At 51.0% G+C, this 19562-nt stretch overlaps 1 protein-coding gene across 1 annotated transcript in view; it reads left to right on the top strand.

Annotated features, from left to right (window-relative positions):
* Positions 1 to 18965, top strand: part of MOV10L1 (Mov10 like RISC complex RNA helicase 1) — a 70729-nt gene extending 51764 nt beyond the window's left edge. The window contains exons 16-27 of the mRNA XM_041756686.1: positions 1874 to 1982; positions 2347 to 2525; positions 3547 to 3697; positions 4727 to 4844; positions 5956 to 6055; positions 6881 to 7045; positions 10817 to 10990; positions 16338 to 16487; positions 17207 to 17314; positions 18211 to 18348; positions 18438 to 18529; positions 18689 to 18965. Of these exons, the coding sequence (XP_041612620.1) occupies positions 1874 to 1982; positions 2347 to 2525; positions 3547 to 3697; positions 4727 to 4844; positions 5956 to 6055; positions 6881 to 7045; positions 10817 to 10990; positions 16338 to 16487; positions 17207 to 17314; positions 18211 to 18348; positions 18438 to 18529; positions 18689 to 18698 (1494 nt within the window). The 3' untranslated portion in view covers positions 18699 to 18965. The remainder of the gene's footprint in view (positions 1 to 1873; positions 1983 to 2346; positions 2526 to 3546; positions 3698 to 4726; positions 4845 to 5955; positions 6056 to 6880; positions 7046 to 10816; positions 10991 to 16337; positions 16488 to 17206; positions 17315 to 18210; positions 18349 to 18437; positions 18530 to 18688) is intronic.
* The last annotated feature ends 597 nt before the right edge of the window (positions 18966 to 19562 follow it).

Below are 19562 nucleotides of genomic sequence, written 5' to 3'. Positions count from 1 at the left end.
GGAACTGTGGCCGCTGCCAGCATTGCCAGAGGATCGTAGTACATATCGCTGCCCCAGGGAAAAGATCCAAATTCAAAATTCTGAATAGTTTCTGCAAAGTGTGTACCGCTTTCATACCATCATAAGACAGACCATCATCAGGAACTGTGCAGTGAGTAAATCCATGAAAATGTGTTCAGCATTAGTCATTAGGGAAACAAAACCATAGTGAGCTGCCACTACACACAGAGGAACCCAAATTAAATTAACAGGGCCACAGACTTACCATGGTGAGCATGTGTGACAACAGGAGTGTCATACGAGCTACTGGGGACACAGAATGGTACAGCTGCTTTTGAAATGAGTTCCTTAAGGGCAGCCCTGGTGGCTCAGTGGTTTAGCACCACCTTCAGCCCAGGTCGTGATCCTGGAGACCTGGGATTGAGTCCCACGTCGGGCTCCCTGCATGGAGCCTGCTTCTCCCTCTGCCTATGTCTCTGCCTCTCTCTGTGTCTCCCATGAATAAATAAATAAAAATCTTTTTTAAAAAAAAAATGAGTTCTTTAAGAATCTAGACCCACACTGGCAGTACAGTCCAGCTGCTTCACTCCTAGTGTTGGCCCCAGAAACCTGAAAACACATGTCCATATGAGGGGCCCTGCACAGATGTTCACAGCAACACCCTGAGTCATGGCCCAGTATCCATCCACATGTGAACCGATAAAGGAACTGCAGTATGTTCTTGTGCAATAGTCCCTGGCAGTGACAGGTGTGAACTGTTGATGCCTGGGATGACGTAGGTGGATCTCATAACACTTAACTACCCTGTAGAAAGATGTCAGACAAGAAGTACATCATCTAGGCTTCCCTGTACAGAACATTCTAGAAAAAGTAACCACTGTTGACAGAGGGCATCTTGTGGACTCTGTAGATGTGTTTAGCTCTCTAGTTGATGCTGTCCCATGTATGTGTCACAACTTGTCCAGTTGGGCATGTTAAATGTGCACATTTTACTGTGTATCAGTGACTCTCTGAAAACTCAAAGTAATGGGAAGGTGCATTGCTGTCACCTTCTAGACTAAAATTTGGCAATATGCATATCATTTTTAATGTGAAACTTTTAGTAACAATTTTACTTCTAGAATTTGCCCTGTGAGAATAATCACGTTAGGTGCGATGCTGCCTGACTCACAAATTGAGTAAAGCCCACTAGATCTTAAAAAGAAAGAAAATAATCATGTGACTGCACAAAGGTAAATGTGCAGAGGTGCTTATTACAGTGTTGTTTGTAACGGGAGATTTGAAAGCCAACCCCCTTGGTCCAGGACAGATTCGGTTTGTTTAAACACACTGAATCAGTTCTTACACAGAATGTGGAACACAGTGGACAGAGAAGCCCTGCCAGGCCTTGGCAGCACCTGGGCACTTGGGAGCCATGTTCAGTCCCCTCAGAACAAGCTCTGCCCTGAGCCATCCCTGCCGGCCTTACTCAGGCTGCAGAGGAAAGGGTTTCGCCTGAGGGGAACCAGGGGCCAGGATTTAACTCCAGTACTGTTGAGTTTTCCCTCACAGATGAGCAGGGCGGGGAAGGATGCAGATAGAGAAGACCCCTTCGTCAAATAAGTATCACCCTTTGTCTGGCGTCACCATACAGAGTTTAGTTTGTTCTTGCTTTTATTTGTAAGGGAATTCAAAAAAGAAACCTTTTTGCAACTTTTTTGTCAGATATCTGTATTTTTTTTATTACTGTGTTTTGAAACATACAATCTGATCCATGTGAAGAGCTGTTAAAACACAAAGAACTTTGACAGCTGTTTATGTTCCGTCTTTAAACCTGTGTAAATACAGAGCTTTTTTTTTTTTTAAGGCCATTTTTCTGCATGATTCTTTCTAGAATAGGAAAGCCATGAAGGACCAGATTAAGCATGCAGCAAAGGAGAGGCAGGCTGGGGCCCAGGACACCCCGGGGCCAGTGGCCCTTGCTGAAGAGTCAAGGAATCTGGGTGCGTATGGTGAGGGCTGACTGCAGCCCCAGAGGGCATGGGGCGGGCCGGGGAGGAATGTGAGGTTAGGTACTCAACCCGAGGCCAGGCTACTGCAGCTGGCCTTTTCCAGACCACGTCCCTGACGTCTTGGTTAGGTGATGTGCGCACGGAAAGTGGAAGAATGAACTGTATGGCTGGCAGTTAGGTTCTCAGAAAGTTAACTTTCTGGACTCGCCCAGTGAAGTTCAGATTATTGGACAGCACACCTCGGCAGCAGGCTCCAGATAGGCCATGTCGCCTCTGGGCGGCTCTGCTGCCCTGTGCTCCTGCTGTGCCAAGTTGTTTGACCTCTGCCTAACACGGGTTCCCACTTTGAATACAGTAAATGACGTTCAAACCCCTAAGGCGAGAGAGAAGGGATTTTTCAATCCTGTGCTCAATGAAAACCAGAAGTTAGCAGTCAGAAGAATCCTGAGTGGAGACTGCCGCCCTCTCCCGTATATTCTTTTTGGACCTCCTGGAACCGGGAAGACAGTGACGATAATAGAGGCTGTCTTACAGGTAAGTACAGGTGGCAGCACAGCTACTGGTGGCCTAGGCCACATGCCACTTTTATGTTCTCAGGAAGTAGCAGCTCGTGCAGAATCAAAGTAAGAGTGAGCTTCATCTCAGTTATTTCACGTTAGCCAAGTTTGTACTACGTTTATGGAACTAGGTAGGATTTTCAAAGCTTATTTCATAATTTTAGAAAGGACCCTCTATTCTTAGGATGGTTGACAATTCTGGAGTGCCTGGCTGATGCAGTCAGTGGAGCACACAACTCTTAATCTCAGGGTTGTAAGTTCGAGCCCCACGTTGGGTATAGAGATTAATTAAAAATAAAACCTTAAAAAGAATTTTAAAAAATGTTCTACCATTCAGTCATGAACTTTGTTGTAGAAAAGAAGTTCCCTTTACAGTAAAGCCACCATTCTGCAGAAGTTTCTGGTGCCTCCATATTTAACATGGAGTTGGTACAGAGTGTGTGTGTGAGATTCAGGATTCAAATTAGCAAACGTGGGATCCCTGGGTGGCGCAGCGGTTTGGCGCCTGCCTTTGGCCCAGGGCACGATCCTGGAGACCCGGGATCGAATCCCACATCAGGCTCCCGGTGCATGGAGCCTGCTTCTCCCTCTGCCTGTGTCTCTGCCTCTCTCTCTCTCTCTCTGTGACTATCATAAATAAATTTAAAAAAAAACAAATTAAAAAAAAAACAAAAACAAATTAGCAAACGTGTGCTGAGCACCCAGCGGGTACCATACCACGAGCCACACTCAGGAATCAGAGTGACGACACCATCTCTGCCTTGGGAGGACAGGTTAAGATCTTGGAGAACAGAGAACTCTCTCACCGACTCCTGTCTTGTTGGCACGTGCACATATGTGTCAGTGGCCATGTCTCAGGCATGTAAGGAACCGATGGGAGCCCACATGGCCACCCCCGCATAGTGAGCACAAGCATGTTGGTGTCAGACTTACCACATGTGTCTGCCCTGGACAGGTTGACATTTATCACCTCTGTTTCTCATGTGCCCTGGTTGAAGGTATACTACGCTTTGCTGGACAGCCGGATATTGGTGTGTGCACCCTCCAACAGTGCGGCCGACCTCGTGTGTCTGCGGCTGCATGAGAGCCAGGTGCTGCGGCCTGGCACCATGGTCCGTGTGAACGCCACCTGCAGGTTTGAGGAGGTGAGTTGTCCCAGCCAGCTGGCAGAGGGAAGTCCTGCCCACACATGCCTAACTTGAAGTACATTCTCTTCCTTCTCTGTGAGATGGGCATTCTCAGCTTTTTCTTTAGAGGGGGAACCTCAAGCAGACTCCATGCCCAGCATGGAGCCTGACAGGGTTCGATCTCACGACCACGAGATCACCACCTGAGTTGAAGAAAGCAAGAGTCGGACAGTTAACTGACTGAGCCACCTGGCACCCCTGGCGGTCTCAGCTTTAGTAAACGCTGCTGCTCCACTTCTGTTTGATACTCAAATGTATTGTTTCTTTTGGGTCTTGTTTTATTGATTTCTCCATAAATACCCCTTTAGGAAAATTAGAAGTTCTTGGTTGGCTTAACAAAAGAAACAATCTAGGAAATGTATGCAGTTGTTTCGGGAAAAGATCTGCAGGATTTTGTGTTATGTTCATGGCTGTAGAGTCTGTAGAACGTGGGCTGAGGTGACAGGAAGGTGTAAAATATTTCAGTTGAAGAATCTCAAGTTGGGACGCCTGGGTGGCTCAGTGGTCGAGCATCTGCCTTCAGCTCAGGTTGTGACCCCAAGGTCCTGGGATCAAGTCCCGCACTGGGCTCCCTGCCTCTCCCTCTGCCTATGTCTCTGCCTCTCTGTGTATTTCTCATGAATAAATAAATAAAATATTTTAAAAAGAAGAAGGGACACCTGGGTGGCTCAGCAGTTGGGTACCTGCCTTCAGCTCAGGTCGTGAATTCTAGGATCCAGGATTGAGTCCCACATTGGGCTGCCTGTGGGGATCCTGCTTCTCCCTCTGTGTCTGTGTCTCTGCCTCTCTCTGTGTCTCTGCCTCTCTCTGTGTCTCTCATGAATAAGTAAATCTTTAAAAAAAAATAAAAAGAATCTCAAGTCATTACTTGGTCATAATTAAGAAGTGGGAACAAGATATTATCTTTCAGGATTTGTTCAGCTTTGTCCAATTTAAAGAAATACTTCATACTTTAAAAAGTAAGCTGGCCCCACCTCCTTCCTGCAGACAGTCACTGATGCCATCAAACCATACTGCAAAGATGGAGAAGATATCTGGAAGGCCTCACGCTTCAGGATAATCATTACCACGTGCAGCAGCGCGGGGCTCTTTTACCAAATAGGAGTGAGGTAGGCCCTGGGCATGGTTCAGGTCCCTGTCCTTGTGGAGCTTGCACGGGGCTAGTGTGTGGGCAGGGTACGAGAACATGGGCTGGGGGGCAGGGAGACCCTAAAGGTGAGAGGGACCCGGGGCTCCCCGAGGTGGCAGGGACGAGGAAGGAGCCAGCAGCAGCAGGTGGGAAGCCGCTGGGCTGTACAAGCTGAGGAGGTATAATCAGGTAATAGTGGGGACTGATCAGCATCCCTTTAAATAACTGATTTATAAAAAGATTGAAACCGTAAGTGCTTATAATCTAAGAAAGATACATCAACGTTGAGTTTCTTCAGCAGGAATTAGGACAGGAAGTAGAAAAACAGGAGCATGCAACTTGCTCATCTTTCATAGGGAGGGACCTATGGGTGTCATTGTGGGCTTGTAAGCCGACTCCCTGTGGATGGAGAGAGGTAGGGCCAGAGCTGCTTCACTGTGGCCAGCGGACTCTGGTGGCACTGCTGTCAGGCTCTGCCCGAAGTTTGTCCTGTCAACAGCAGCTCTGTGGCTTTTGGCATGGTGTCCCTGCTGTAGATCTTTTCTCCGGGCGTCCAGTGGGGCAGAGGCTGCCTGGGGCCCCCGTTGGTCTGGAGGGTCGGGGTATCATCGTAACACAGAACATGCTTGTGAGGGCGCACTGGGGAGGCCAGCAGCCACCCTGTGGGGGCACCGCTCAGCTAGACCAGCTGACCTGTTCCCACGTCATGTCAGGGAAACTGAGGCACAGAGAGACAGTGTGACCTACCCAGGGTCACATGGTTTGTGGGCAGTGGAGCTGTGTTAGGCATCCCGGCTCCTGAGCCTCAAACAGGTGTGAGGAGCCCCTGCTCTGATGTGAACAGTGCTGCGGCCTTGCCCGTGGTCTCACTAGTTTACTCTTTCCCACCCCTCATCCTGTGAACAAGCACATACATTACATAGAGTCCCAGGTGCTGGTGGGACTTGATTCAGGTCTCCCGTGGCCTGTTAATCCAGACCAGGTGACACCCACCTTCTGGGCCAGCCTGTGGTGCCCATGCGGTGTGTGTTGGCAGTCGCTTGCTAACACACTTTGACAGAAATGACCACTGAGAACATCTTTGGCTCCAGAGTCGGACATTTTACACACGTGTTTGTGGACGAAGCAGGACAGGCGAGCGAGCCAGAATGCCTTATTCCGCTGGGGCTGGTTTCCGATGCCAACAGCCAGGTAAGGCCCGTTTGCTCTGTGGTTCTCATCCCACTTCTACACTGGTGGGTGCTCTGCACACCCGACCTCAGTCTGCACAGGACAACCGCAGGGTGACAGGCTCAGGTGAGGTGCGAAGGACCCTGAGGCTCGTGAAGCTGGGGCTTTGTGCTCAGTCATATACTTCATTCCTTGTGGACAGGGAAGAATGGGCGGCTCTGCCTTTGATTCACAGTCTGAAACAGACACCAAGAGCTGTGCCCCCAGGCAAGGACACCAGGCATGGCTGTGGCTCGCTACCAGCAGCTGACAACTCTGCTCCCTCCCCTGCCCCAAGCTCCTCGCACCTTCACCCTGACAGGGACCTGGGGTCCTTTTATGCTCCCCACAGGCCTCCTCTCGGCACATGTATATACTCAGGGAGGGACCTCCCCAGATTGCCTGCGTCCTCCACGCCTGCCTCCTCCCATCGCCATGGTCAGTACAGGGCTGCACAGAGACAGAGCTGGGAGCAGACCTAGTTCAGCTGCTGCAGCGGCCCGCGGGAGGTTGGGAAGAGGGCAGCATCAAGGAGAAAGGGCCCAGCATGTGCTTCCAGAAGACCGGGGCAGAGCTGCCCGGCCAGTTTGTGCACATCCCCACCGCTGGCGTGTAAGCCTCTGTCACCTGGCTCGTGCAGCTGTGCCGGCCTCACCTGGCTTCTGCAGCCCAGGTGCCTCCCAGCCTGTGCTCCGGGAGCCCCAGCCAGGCCATCGGAAGGCGGGTGGCCAGCCGTTTGTGTGCATGGTGCCCCACGCCTGTTTCCTGAGCGCCCCCTGGCTGTGGGTGCCCGTTTGTGTGTCACAGATTGTCCTCGCGGGAGACCCCATGCAGCTCGGGCCGGTCATTAAATCCAGACTTGCCATGGCCTACGGGCTGAACGTGTCCATGTTGGAAAGACTGATGTCCCGGCCGGCATATCTGAGAGATGAAGATGCTTTTGGTGCTTGCGGCGCCTACAACCCCTTGTTGGTAAGCAGACTGGTGGGGCACATGGTCCCTTGTTGGTTCCGCTGCAGCCCCTGTGGCTGCTGGCCCCGCTCCCTGTGTGCATGGAGCTGCCCCCCGGGGTGGGGGGGCAAATAGCTCACACTTCTGCCTCCCATCTCAGTGGGACCTTTGGCTGGCTCCTCTGTCCCAGCCACTCAGATGTGCTGCTCGGCCCCAGAGGGGTAGGCAGTTCCGGGTGGTCCAGCCTGAGGCTGATGGCTGAGGTCTGTGTGGCCACGCACAGTAAGAGCTAAATCTGGCTTAACATGGGAAACGGGCAAGAGCCTTCTACTCTAATCGGAAAGAAGAGGCCCTGTGTCCTCTGTGGTGCTGGTTTGCTGGTTAAGCTGCACATTCCCTTCCCAGCCAAACTGACCACTCTGGAGGGATGGGCCTTGCAAACTGCATTTTACGTCCCCCTCTCCCAGCACACGAGCTCAGGAACCTTGGGTCTCTGATGTCACTCATTAAGATGAGCCAAGGAGCATATTCTCTGAATTCCTACAGTAGAAAACAAGAGTTCCTTCTAAACTCGAACAGTAAACAGAAACGAGGTACAGTGATCCTGGGCAGATTTTCCTGGAAATGGCTTAGGACCTGTGCTAGGCTCTCAGCCCCCAGGCCCTTTCCCCACCTGGAGAGTAGAGGGCAAGAGAGCATGTGGGGGGTTGCGGGGCGGTGCTGGGGGCCGTGTGAGATGGCTCCCAGGCAAGCCCACACCAGCAGTGCACTTGTACTGACCCAGACAGCAGCAGGGAGCCCATGCCTGTGGAGACACCTGTGTGCCGCCCCACATCCACGTCCCCAGGGCGGACAGGCAAAGGGGGAAGGGAGGCCCCTGGCCCAGGTAGGGATGGCAGTGCTCAGTGGACTCCTTCAGGCAGGAGCCTCAGCTGGTAGCTGCTTTCTGCTCTGAGGGCCTGAAGCTACACCGAGTTTCTTGGCGCAGAGGGCCTCTCTCCCTGGGTGCCCTACAGGCTAACACAGGGCCTGGCTTGGGGGAGCCAGAGGTTGAGATGCCAAACTGAGTGTGGACTTTTGATTAGCCTCTTGGAGACTGGACACGTTACAACTGTAACCATCAGTTGGCGGAACAATCTTTGGGTCCATGAGTCCTCACAACACAAACAAGGGAAGGACACCCCGGGGCCAGCAGGAGACACAGTGTTTGCCATTTGTGCTCCCTGTGCTGGTCCCAGCCAGGCTTTGAGCGGTCAGTGGGATGTGCCCTTAGCCACCATGGCCTCACGGTCCAGAAACCAGGGGCCACCTGCAGCCGAGCTGAGACAAGGCTTCGTGGTTCATGTCAAGGCTGCAGGATGAACGCAGAGTGAAGCATGCAGTGCTCTGTCCCCAAGGAAGGACTGCTCAGCTTCTAGACCCAGGACACCATCCAAGCAGCTTCTTCTTCTCTTTGGCTGATGTTCACCTTCTCAAACACGAACCCTCTGAGCCTGCCCTGGAGTTGGGAGGCGGCGGCTCATGGGCACTTACTTCTCAGCAAACCTGTGGTTCTCAGGAGTTCTGTGGTCTGAAAGCATCTTCCAGGTGAAGAGTTCTTCTGCCGGGGACAGTGCCAGGCCAGTGGTGAACACAAATCCCTGGGATGGAGGCAGTGCTTTTCATACCCAGCATCAGTGAGAAGCCTGGTGGGGGTTAGGGCACCCTGGTGGCTGGCGGGGAGCCAGGCCTGGGCGCTCCGTGCAACCACTGGCAGGCCTTGCAGGTGCACTGAGCATGCTTCAGCCTCACTGTCGGGCCTCAGCTGCAGCACGCATAGCGTGGGGACTGCTGGCCATCATGCAAAGCCACGTGGATGCCAGCAGGCCGCCAAGTGTGTGTCGGCCTCCCCCGTCAGCTGCCCCACCACCTGAGTTGCCCAGAAGCCTCCCTCTGTCTGTGCTGGGCCGGCAAGAAGGGTAGGATGGCCTGAGTGCCCAGCACGGGGAGAGCAGGTGTTGACTGTCTGGAAGCCATGATGGCACCCAGAGATGAAGCCACGGAAAAGGGGAGGCGGGTCAAGAAGTCTTGAGCCAAACAAGACAAAGGGGCAGGGAGTGGGACCCAGAAAGCCATTCAGACTCTGGAGCCTCAGCATTTTCCAACCTGCAAATCAGAAGGAATCTGTCAGGGGAAGGGCTCCTGCGGCTCCCTGGGGGACTTAATGGACTCCCTAGGCCCCAGGACCCCAGTTTCAGCTTGTCACACTCCACCCCTGCCGACTCTTGTGGCCCATCCAGGTGGCCCTGGGTCAGCCAAGGCTGGGTTCAGAGCGGGTGATCAGGAGGGTTTGTAAACTGAAAGTCCCCCCCTGCCCCCCGCGTGGGGCCTTCTGTGCCTGGACTGATTGCCACTGGGGACCAGTGGTAACAGCTGGGGAAGTCCAGGCAGTCTGGACACGGAGCCGTCTCTGTCCTTGGCTCAGCCTGCCCGAGAGCCGGGCTTGTAAGTCCCAGTACACAGGCAGCTGTCACCTCCAGACGCACTGGCCTGCCCTTGCCCAGTCCATGACTACAGACCCACCCTCCTCCACTGCTACCCTTTGTCCCTGATCAGGGCATGGCACAGCCAGAAACCCCTTTCAGGGCCTGGGGACATGGATGAGGAAGGTGAGGCGGTTGCTTTTCAGGATGCCTTCAGGACTCCAGGGGAGAGCAGGGCCTGGAGTGGAAGTGGCCCCACAGAAGCTGAGGAGAGATCCCAGGGAGGCACACAAAGGCCTGCCGTCCATGCAGCCACCTCCAGCTCACCCCGTCACTGGCTGTCTCAGTCCCCCAGCCAGAGCCCCATGATCAGAAGAAGGCAGGAGATCTCCGTGAGCCCAAGGCCCTCCATGGCCATCCCCCCAGTTGTGGCCTCAACTCCTCTGTGGACTGGGATAGGTTCATGGATGAGCAACCCCTGCCATCAACTCCAGGTCATAGGGCACCTGCAAATCAGGGCCTGCCTTTAAGAACTGCACACTCCCTGGCTCTGTTTTCTTTTCCTACGGGATCCTTTTAAGTCAGGTTCACCTCTTGACCCTCTTAGTGAAATTTACATTTTCTTACAAAGTCTTAAAGGGAACACTTTAGTCCTGAGTCCTCTCAAGAAAGGGCCACCTTGACCCATGTCTGACAGATGAATAGACACGGAAGATATGATATATATATATATATATATATATATATATACACACACACATACACACACACACATAAACATCTATACACGATGGAATATTACTCAGCCATCAGAAGGAATGATATTCTTCACATTTACAACAACATGGATGGATCTGGAAGGCATTATGCTGAGTGAAATAAGTTAATTTAGGAAGATGAATACCATATGATTTCATTCGTGTGGAATATAAGAAACAAGGAGACAGACTCTTAAATACAGAAAGCAAACTGATGGTCACCAGAGGGGAGGTAGGTGGTGGCAGGTGAAATAGGTGACGGGGATGAAGAGTACACTTCTTGTGATGAGCGCTGGCTCATGTATAGAATTGATTTGTTTTATTGCAGCAGAAACTCGTTATGACCCTGTATGCTAATTATATTTCAGCTAAGAAAACAGATCCTTTGTTCAAAAAGTCATTAGAGGTGCAAGAGCACATCCTAATGAGGTGGCAGGTGACAGGCCAGGTTTGGGAGGACCGGCCCTGGAGCTGTGACCCGAGGTGGTGTGTCAGCATTTTTGTCTTTGGCAGAAATGCTCCATGCATGGGCCCGTTTAGCTGGGGACCTGCTGCCAGCTGTCTCCTTGCAGGTCACGAAGCTGGTGAAGAACTACAGGTCCCACCCAGCTCTGCTGGCGCTGCCGTCCAGGCTGTTCTACCACAAAGAGCTTGAAGTGTGCGCAGACCCCAAGGTGGTGACCTCCCTGCTGGGCTGGGAGAAGTTACCAAAGAAAGGCTTCCCACTCATATTCCACGGTGTGCGGGTGAGTTGTGCGTTTGTGGGGAAGGGGAGCGGCTCAGCTCTAGCAGCTGAGTGACCGCGCGGTGCACAGTGGTGTTCCGGGCTTTAAGCACCTTCATTGTGTGTGTGTGTTCAGATCCGTTGTTAATGAAGCATTTACCGAGGGGGGCGGTGCTGATGGTCGTGCTGGTGCTGAAGAGTAAGAGTAAAGGAGGGCTTTTGCCCCTGCAAGGCCGGCCTGGCCACCACTCAGGTGACTGTACACAGAACAGATCTGAGGAGGTGCTGGCCCACGTAGGCGTAGAGAGTGTCACCCTAGTAGGATTTGATGCGGAGGGCACTGAAGATGGCCTGTAGCTGCATGGAAGGCGGGGTGACAAGTAGAGCTCAGGGAGCTCCCCTGCTCACCCAGAGTGACCACTCACCTTGCTGGTCTGGTCAAGTGAGTGGACTGGTAATGGGGTGGGGGGGCCTCCTCCTCACCATGGCCTCACCAGGCAGAAAGAGCTAGATGCTCATTAGTCCAGAAAATGACATGTGTATTAGAACTTGGTTGGTAGAACCAGAAGTCATCGTTTGCATTAACCACCCCCAAGTTCTCATCCAGAATTGGGGCTGCACCCAGACCCTAGGACAGGAGGAGCTAGTGCTGGGGTGCCCCTGGGGAGATGGCTGCCCCCTCCTCCATGCAGCCTGCCTTCAAGGTTCCAGGTGAGGGCACACTGCCTCGTGCCTGTGTATGTGTCTGCTCTCTCGGGAGTGGACGGAGAGGCAGTATCACATTCACGTGTGACTGTGAAGTGCCTGCCCTTTGGACAAAAGAGAATTGAAGGAAAGGAGGTTCTGCGGTGCGACTAAGACCTCCCTTGGAGCACTCAGCACGAGCCCTCAGTGGCCTGTGCCTCTCCCAGCCTTGTATGCTGCTCTGGCTCCCAGGGACACCGCCCCTGCTCTGTGCGGCTCCCCTGTACATCAGAAAAACCAGTGAGAAAATGCAGAGGGGGTCAGAGGTCTCTCTACCATTATCTCGAAGTCAGCCTAAGGAGAAGTAAACAGAGTTGCTGTAGAGCCAGAGAGCTTAGGAACCCACATGCATGAAGTGAGACGGGCACGTGGTGCCCACGAAGAGAGAGAGACCAGTATTGTTCTGCCCGTATTCATTCATATTTTTATCACAGTCTACATAGAAGTCACAATTGGTTTTTTCATGAGAAAGCGATTATGAGTGTGCAAATGTGTTGTAAGTGTGCAAACAGTATTTGTAGAAGAATGAGATACAAAGTCGCCTAGATAACATGCTACAAACAATAACAAATAAAAGCATACTTTTGACTCATAGAAAAGAAATTGGTCAGTGGAACAAAGTCCAGAAATATTTATTCAGTAAGGATTTTTTAAGGGCCTCAAATTGTGTCCTAGACTCTACTCTGTGCCTTGAGTATAAAATGGGGCTGAGTTGCAGAGATTTTGGTCTACTCCCTTCATGGCAGCAGAAAGGGTTTTACCACCAATTCAATGGCCTCAGGATCGCTAGTGAGGCTTGGCCCTTGCTCCTCTCCCTCTGCACACTCACCCTCGGCTCCTGCAGGCCCCTCCACGTCCTGGGGTGCAATGTCAGACACCCTGCCTGGCAAGGGCCACCTCATGGGAGTGTGACTTTGACTGACACCTGCTCCTGGGGAGGCTCTAGGAGGAACTCTGACTCACTGCTCCATCCCCATGCCATCTCAGCAGAGGAAGTGCAGTAGAACATGCTGTGTGAACATTGTAGGGCAGGGCTGAGCCCGAGGGTGGCCCAAGGTGGGACCACCAAGGTCACTGTAGTCTTGTCCTCATAAAGAAGAGAGTTGGAAGCCTGTGCCCAGCAGACAGGACGCTGATCTCAGACTTCTTTCTGCTACAGTAGAGTTGAATAGGACAGCATAGTCCTGTCAAGGCCTGAGATACGCGACTGGCCTTCTGCAGGAGAGATGTGGCAACCCCTGGTCAATCGAAAAAGCAGCTTTGCACTTGCTTGTGTTTTCTCCTCTTTGTTTTATTCATTAATTTCAGCTTTGTCTTTAAGCATCCCCCTTACTTTTTTTTTTTCCTTACCTTCTTATTTATTTTCTTTGTTAAAACTCCCTAAGATGGACAGTTCGTTCCCATGTTCCTCATCCTCTTAATTAGGAAGGCCCTGGGGATGCCATCCTGTAGCTTTCTCTTTCCACATACGTCTGCTGAGGGATCCTCCTTTCATGACTTTCTGGACATTTATAACTTTCTCTTTATTTTCTTTGTTGATCTAAGGATTATAGAGAAGTATTTTTCTTAATTTCCAACTGGCTAAGAATACTTTGGCCACCTTTTTTTTATTTCTAATTTTATTAGGTTCTGATCAAAAACTCTTTGCTTTTAAAAATTTGTGGTCAAATAGGTATCAGGTTTGGTAAATGTTCTAAGGACATACCACCCCTCACACACACACACACACACACACACACACACACAAAATGTACATTCTATACATTTTTTTAAAGATTATATTTATTTATTTGAGAGAGAGAGAGAACACAAGCAAGGGGGAGGAGAAGAGAGAGAAGCAGACTCCCCAGTGAGCAGAGAGCTCGACACAGGGCTTGATCCCAGGACCCCAGGATCATGATCTTACCTGATCTGAAGGCAGACACTTAACGGATTAAGCCACCCCCAAGAGCCCCGCCTCCCCCTGTATACATTTTTTTTTAAAGATTTTATTTATTTATTCATGAGAGACACAGAGAGAGAGGGAGAAGCAGGCTCCATGCAGGGAGCCCGATGTGGGACTCAATCCGGGGTCTCCAGGATCACGCCCTGGGGTGAAGGCAGGCGCTCAACTGCTGAGCCACCCAGGGATCCCAACATTTTTTAAATAAACTTATGGAGTCTGTTACTTAGTTCTCCTGTATTCTGACTTAGATTTTGTCCACTAGGTACTCCCACTAAAGGGGAAGAGTAATGATGTCTCCTGTTATAGTGGTGCTGTTTAATCAGATTGTTTTTGAATTTCCAGTACTTTCTGCCTTAAGTGTTGAACTTCTGTGGTGTTTCCTGCATACAGGTTTATGATTATCTTCCTTATTATATAATGTTCTTCTATACTGTTTCATGTTTTTAGCCTTAAATTCCACCTGGTAATATTAATGTTACCACTCCTTGCTGTTTCTTTTTGGGTTGTTTTTAAGATTTGTTTATTTTAGAGAGAGAGTGTGTGCTGGGGAGGGGCAGAGGGCGAGAATCCCAAGCAGACTACCCAGTGAGTGCAGAGCCCACCACAGGGCTCCATCCCAGGATTCTGAGATCCTGACCTGAGCCAAAATCAAGAGTCAGAGTCTTAACCAGCAGAGTTCTCCAGGGCCCCTTCTTGTTTCTTTTTAATCTGGTATCTCTGTTCTTTCTTTTCATTCTTTCTTTATCATCTTATTTTAGGCATCTGTCTTAGGAGCAGCTAGTTTTAATGTTTAATCCAATTTGAGGGTCTCTGGTTTTAATGAGATAATCAGTCCAACTTATGGTTGGTTATTGACCTTTATTCCTTCATCTTTATGTTTATTATTTTTTTTAAGATTTTATTTATTCATGAGAGACAGAGAGAGAGAGGCAGAGACACAGGCAGAGGGAGAAGCAGGCTCCATGCAGGGAGCTCCATGTGGGACTCGATCCCCCATCTCCAGGATCACGCCCTGGGCTGAAGGTGGCGCTAAAACCGCTGGGCTACCTGGGCTGCCTTTTACATTTTTAATCAATTATTTCTTCTTTTTCCTTATTTTTTGTATGTGATTGGTTGCTTTCTGTTTAATGTTTTATCTCTTCAGTTTAGAAGTTTCCTAAGGTTCATCAAACTTAATTTTCTTTTTTAGGTATCTTCTCTATTGTAAATCTAAAAGATAAATTATGGGGTACCTGGCTGGCTCAGTTGATAGAGCGTGTGACTGTTGATTTCAGGATTGTGAGTCAAGCCCCACATTGGGTGTAGAAATTACTTTAAAAAGTGAATAAATAAACTATAAAAAATTTTAAAATAATAACAGATAAATTACATATGGCTTAGCAGCAGAAAACATCCTCAGAATTAATGCATTCTAATTGCTCTATCTGGTGTTTTTTTCTGTGTGTGTGGTAAAATACATATGACATACGTTTATTTCATTAGCCATTTTTAAGTATACAATCCAGTAGTGTTAAATATATTCACATTGTTTTACAGCCAGTTATTAGAACTTTCCCACCCCACACACTGAAGCTATGTCCCCATCACACATACCCCGCCCCCAGCCTCCTCCCCGGCCCCCTGCACCACCAGCTGCCCTGTGTCCCCAGGAATCTGACCACTGCACGTGCTTCATAGCAGTGGAACCGTACAGGATTCGTCCTTCTGTGTCTGGCGTAGGTCACTGAGCACAGCGTCCTCAGGGCTCACCTGGGTGTCTGCACCTCCTTCCTTTTGAAAGCCAAGGATGGTCCATCCTGTGGTTCAGCTGCAGTTCATCGGTCTGTTGCTTCCGCCGCTGGTCTGCTGGGGTAACACTGCGGCAGATGCTGTGCAGGTGCTAGTCGGAGTCCCCGCTTTCGGTTCTTTTGGGTCTAGACCCAGAAGTGGGATTGATGAATCATATCGTCTGATTAATTTTCTGAGGAGCCTCCATGCTGCTTCCCACAGTGACAGGACCAATTTACGTTCCCATCAGCAGCATACAGGCATCCAGTTTCTCCACATCCTCACCAACACGTTTTGTTTTTTGATAGTAGCCATGTGTGAGGTGGGATCTTGGAGTTTGGATCTGTTTCCCTGATTGTTAGTGATGCTGGTCAGTTGCATGTCGTCTTTGTTGGTTGGCTGAGAGGGCCCGTACCTACATGTAGGGAGGGAGTGGGACTCTGAGTGCGTGGTCACCCACCTGGCCCGTGGCAGGGCTGCACTCGCCCCCTGCTGAGCTGACCCCAGCTGGCCACCTGCCTCTGCAGGCCATGCAGTCTGCGCTCACCCTGGACCCCTGGGTTTTGGCTGCAGCAACACCTGTCCCTGTTTCTAGCATACCCTCCTGCACATGCATATGTTGGCACAGGCCTCGCTGACCGTCCACTCCTGTTCCACAGATCATAGCACGGCTCCACGCAGCCCTTCTCCCGTGGGCTCTTGTAGTTGTGGTGGGTCCCACCATTCCTGAAGCTGGTCAGACTGCTGGAGCGTGTGGTGTGCCAGACAGCAGGGTGTTTCACTCTCATTCATGCTGTATTCCCAACACCTGCTTCTGCTCCTTTCGTTGTTCATTGTTACCTGCATAAGCATCTGTTGAGGAAATGAAGTTTTGTGACAGATGTCCCATTCTCTTGTCTCCTGATTAACTCAGGGCAGCGAAGCTCGTGAAGGGAGGAGCCCGTCATGGTTCAATGCGGCGGAAGCTGTCCAGGTCATGCGCTACTGCTGTCTCCTGGCCAGGGGCGTCTCCAGCCAAGTGTCCACCGCTGACATTGGTGTGATCACACCCTACCGGAAGCAGGTGTGGCCCTGCTGACCACTCCTCTGAGCTTCCTTGTTCAGAGTCTGGAAGGAGAGTGGAGACAAGTGGCACAAGTCCTTCCATAGCCACTGCCTCTGTGCCCCCCAGCAGGGGGCTCCCACAGGCCTGCTCCACACACAGACCTCTGGTGCTCAGATGCCAGGGAGGGGGCTGGAGTCTATTCACCTGGCAGTGGGCAAGGGGCCCCCTCAATGCCCTCCTAGGGAACAGTTTTCCCCGCAACCGCTGAGCTAACTCCTATTCTGTAGACTTTTCTGCAAAATTTTAATTTGATGTTTCTTTTACCAACACCCATTGGAGAGCCTTATCTCTAGACACACAGTGCAGGGTCCCGTTTCCATGACTTGGCTGCTCCCACTGCGCCAGTTGTATAGAAGCTTCCAGGCCCCTGGGGTGTGGGGCCCTGTGCTGTCCCCATGGAGATGGCCATGTCCATGCAGCAGCAGGCACATGCCTCGGCCCTCCCTGCTGTGCACTCATGGGGTGAGGGAAACTTTGCTTCTGACATAGGTGTCCCCTTCCCCCAGTGTACTGTATCTGGAATCAGAATTTGTGTTCTAATCAAATTAAGTCAGATGAAATAGGATTTGGAATTGAAAAGCAATATTTTGTATTGGTTAATATTTATTTGGCTTATGCTTACATATATATAAAGAAATGGTCAAATGTGTTAAGTTTAATCTTTATCTGCTTCAAAGGTGGAAAAAATAAAAATTCTTTTGCGAAACATTGATCTGATGGACATAAAGGTTGGATCAGTAGAGGAGTTTCAAGGGCAAGAATATTTGGCCATCATTATCTCCACTGTAAGTATTCCCATTTTTCAGTGGGGGTGGCAGTGTGTTTGATGCCACCTGATGGTCACCAGGTTCCTAGTACATTCCAGTAGAAAGTGGCAGAGGCGGATCAGTAGTGCAGAAAACCAGTTGCAGTATAGAGATGCTCCAGCATCATCTTAAGCTGTTAACTATGGAGGAGCTTCTTTAAAAGGCATAGATAGGGGGATCCCTGGGTGGCGCAGCGGTTTAGCACCTGCCTTTGGCCCGGGGCGCGATCCTGGAGACCCAGGATCGAATCCCACGTCAGGCTCCCGGTGCATGGAGCCTGCTTCTCCCTCTGCCTATGTCTCTGCCTCTCTCTCTCTCTCTCTCTCTCTCTGTGACTATCATAAAAAAAAAAAAAAAAGGCATAGATAGCTCGCTCAAAGATCTACTGACACAAAAATAAAAGAATCCCAGGAAGAAGTGGGAAATATGCTAGAGATAGAGGGACGGATGTTGAAAGAGAAGGGGATGGGAGGGCCAGGCAGGAAATGAGGGCCTGCCATAACACGCCGGCCACAGCAGCTCGGCTCTCACCTGAGGAATGCCAGGTAAATCCTGAAAACCCCACGTTCCATTTTTAAATCCTCTTTACTGAACAGTACATGTAAACTGCAGGTAAATTAGAAAATTCAGGTAGGATAAAGGAAATTGGAATTGCCTACAACTCTACCCTAGAGATACATTAGTGGGTCTCATGTGAGGCTCCCCTTACACCGCCGGGTTTTTCCTTCTTTAACCAAAAATGGAGTTATACTGTTGTTTAATATTTTTTTTAAATGCTTTTAAAATTTAAAAAAAAAATGCTTTTAAAATACCAAGTTTCTTTCCATGTCAGAAAAACTTATGATACCGTTTTTCTCATCTGTGTGTTTTTTTAGGTACGGTCAAATGAAGATAGATTTGAAGATGATAGATATTTTTTGGGTTTCTTATCCAACTCAAAAAGATTTAATGTTGCCATCACCAGACCCAAAGCCTTGCTGATTGTGCTGGGAAATCCTCACGTTCTGGTCAAAGTGAGTCACCCAAAGAGGAAAGGGCCTTTTAACAGGGTGCCACTCAGACAGTGTGGGGTTTGAGGCCTGGCTCCTTGGTGTTTCAGCAGGATCCCTGTTTTGGTGCTTTACTGGAATACAGTATTACCAACGGTGTCTACACAGGGTGCAATCTACCTCCGGAACTGCAGTCCCTGCAAAAGTGAGCTCTGCTTGTTTCCTCCTGCACTAGGCCTGCCCCTCCCTGCGGGCCCCCTGCACTCACCTCCTTCCTGTGGGGTCACTGAAAGAGGCAGCTATGGTCTGAGCCACTCTGGGAAGCCCAGCTCATTCGCCACCCTCCCCCTTTCCCCACCTGCAGCTGTGAGTAGATGTGCAGCTGGTCCCTCTCCACCCCACAGAGCCAGGATCCAAGGGACCCACAGGACCAGGTCCACAGGCCCCATTGGTAAGGCACGGCCAGGAGGCCTGGCACCGCAGCCCAGGGAGCTCCTGTCCTTGCCTCTGTGGCAGGGTCCCTGTGGTGGGGCCCCTGCAGCCTCCCTGTGTCCTGTCATTGGCCGTGAACGTGGGGGCCATGGGGCCAGACAGCCTGCTGTCCGTCTGTTTTCCACACCACCCCATTCCTCCACTGGGGAGTTACTGCATCGCATTGCCAAAATAAATGCTCACATGGAACACCCAGCGTGCCTTCCCACCTCAAAATGCGCTGGATACTGGGAAGTGACTGTGCTTTTTTATGGCCTCTGACCTCTGATCCCTGTGGGCTCCCGGGCTCCCACATGTTCTCCAGGTCCTTGAGCCAGCCCTGGAAAGCCCAGGATACCTGTAAAGGTTGAGCGGCTATAAAGAAGTGGGGGTCAGCATCCTGCTCACCTGGAGCCCTGGTGCAGCTAGGTGGGGCCTGTGCCCTCTGGCCGAGAGGCAGGCTTGTCAGCACAAATCCTCAGGAACCCATTTCTGGGAAGGGCCGGCTGCGTTTACACAATGGAGGCTATTCTCTGTGAACAGCATCAGGCTTGGGGACGTCCATACCCAGGCACCCAGTGAAGGCACCGTGTCTTCCCGGTGGGGGTGGGGCAGGGAGGAGCCCCAGCAGCCAGTGCAGGAGGCGGGGCAAGCCCCTTCACCCTGGGGCACTAAGGCTCTTGTCCTGCAGTGCCCCCCCACCCCCCCCAACCCCCGTCCAAGGGGATTCCTCCGCAGGAGGACAGTGCTGCCTAGACACGACCCTG

The sequence above is a fragment of the Vulpes lagopus genome, chromosome 5, assembly GCF_018345385.1.
Source record: "Vulpes lagopus strain Blue_001 chromosome 5, ASM1834538v1, whole genome shotgun sequence".
Classification (NCBI taxonomy): Eukaryota; Metazoa; Chordata; class Mammalia; order Carnivora; family Canidae; genus Vulpes; species Vulpes lagopus.
The sequence above is the reverse complement of the archived record's forward strand: the minus strand, read 5'-3'. Positions and strand labels throughout refer to the sequence as shown.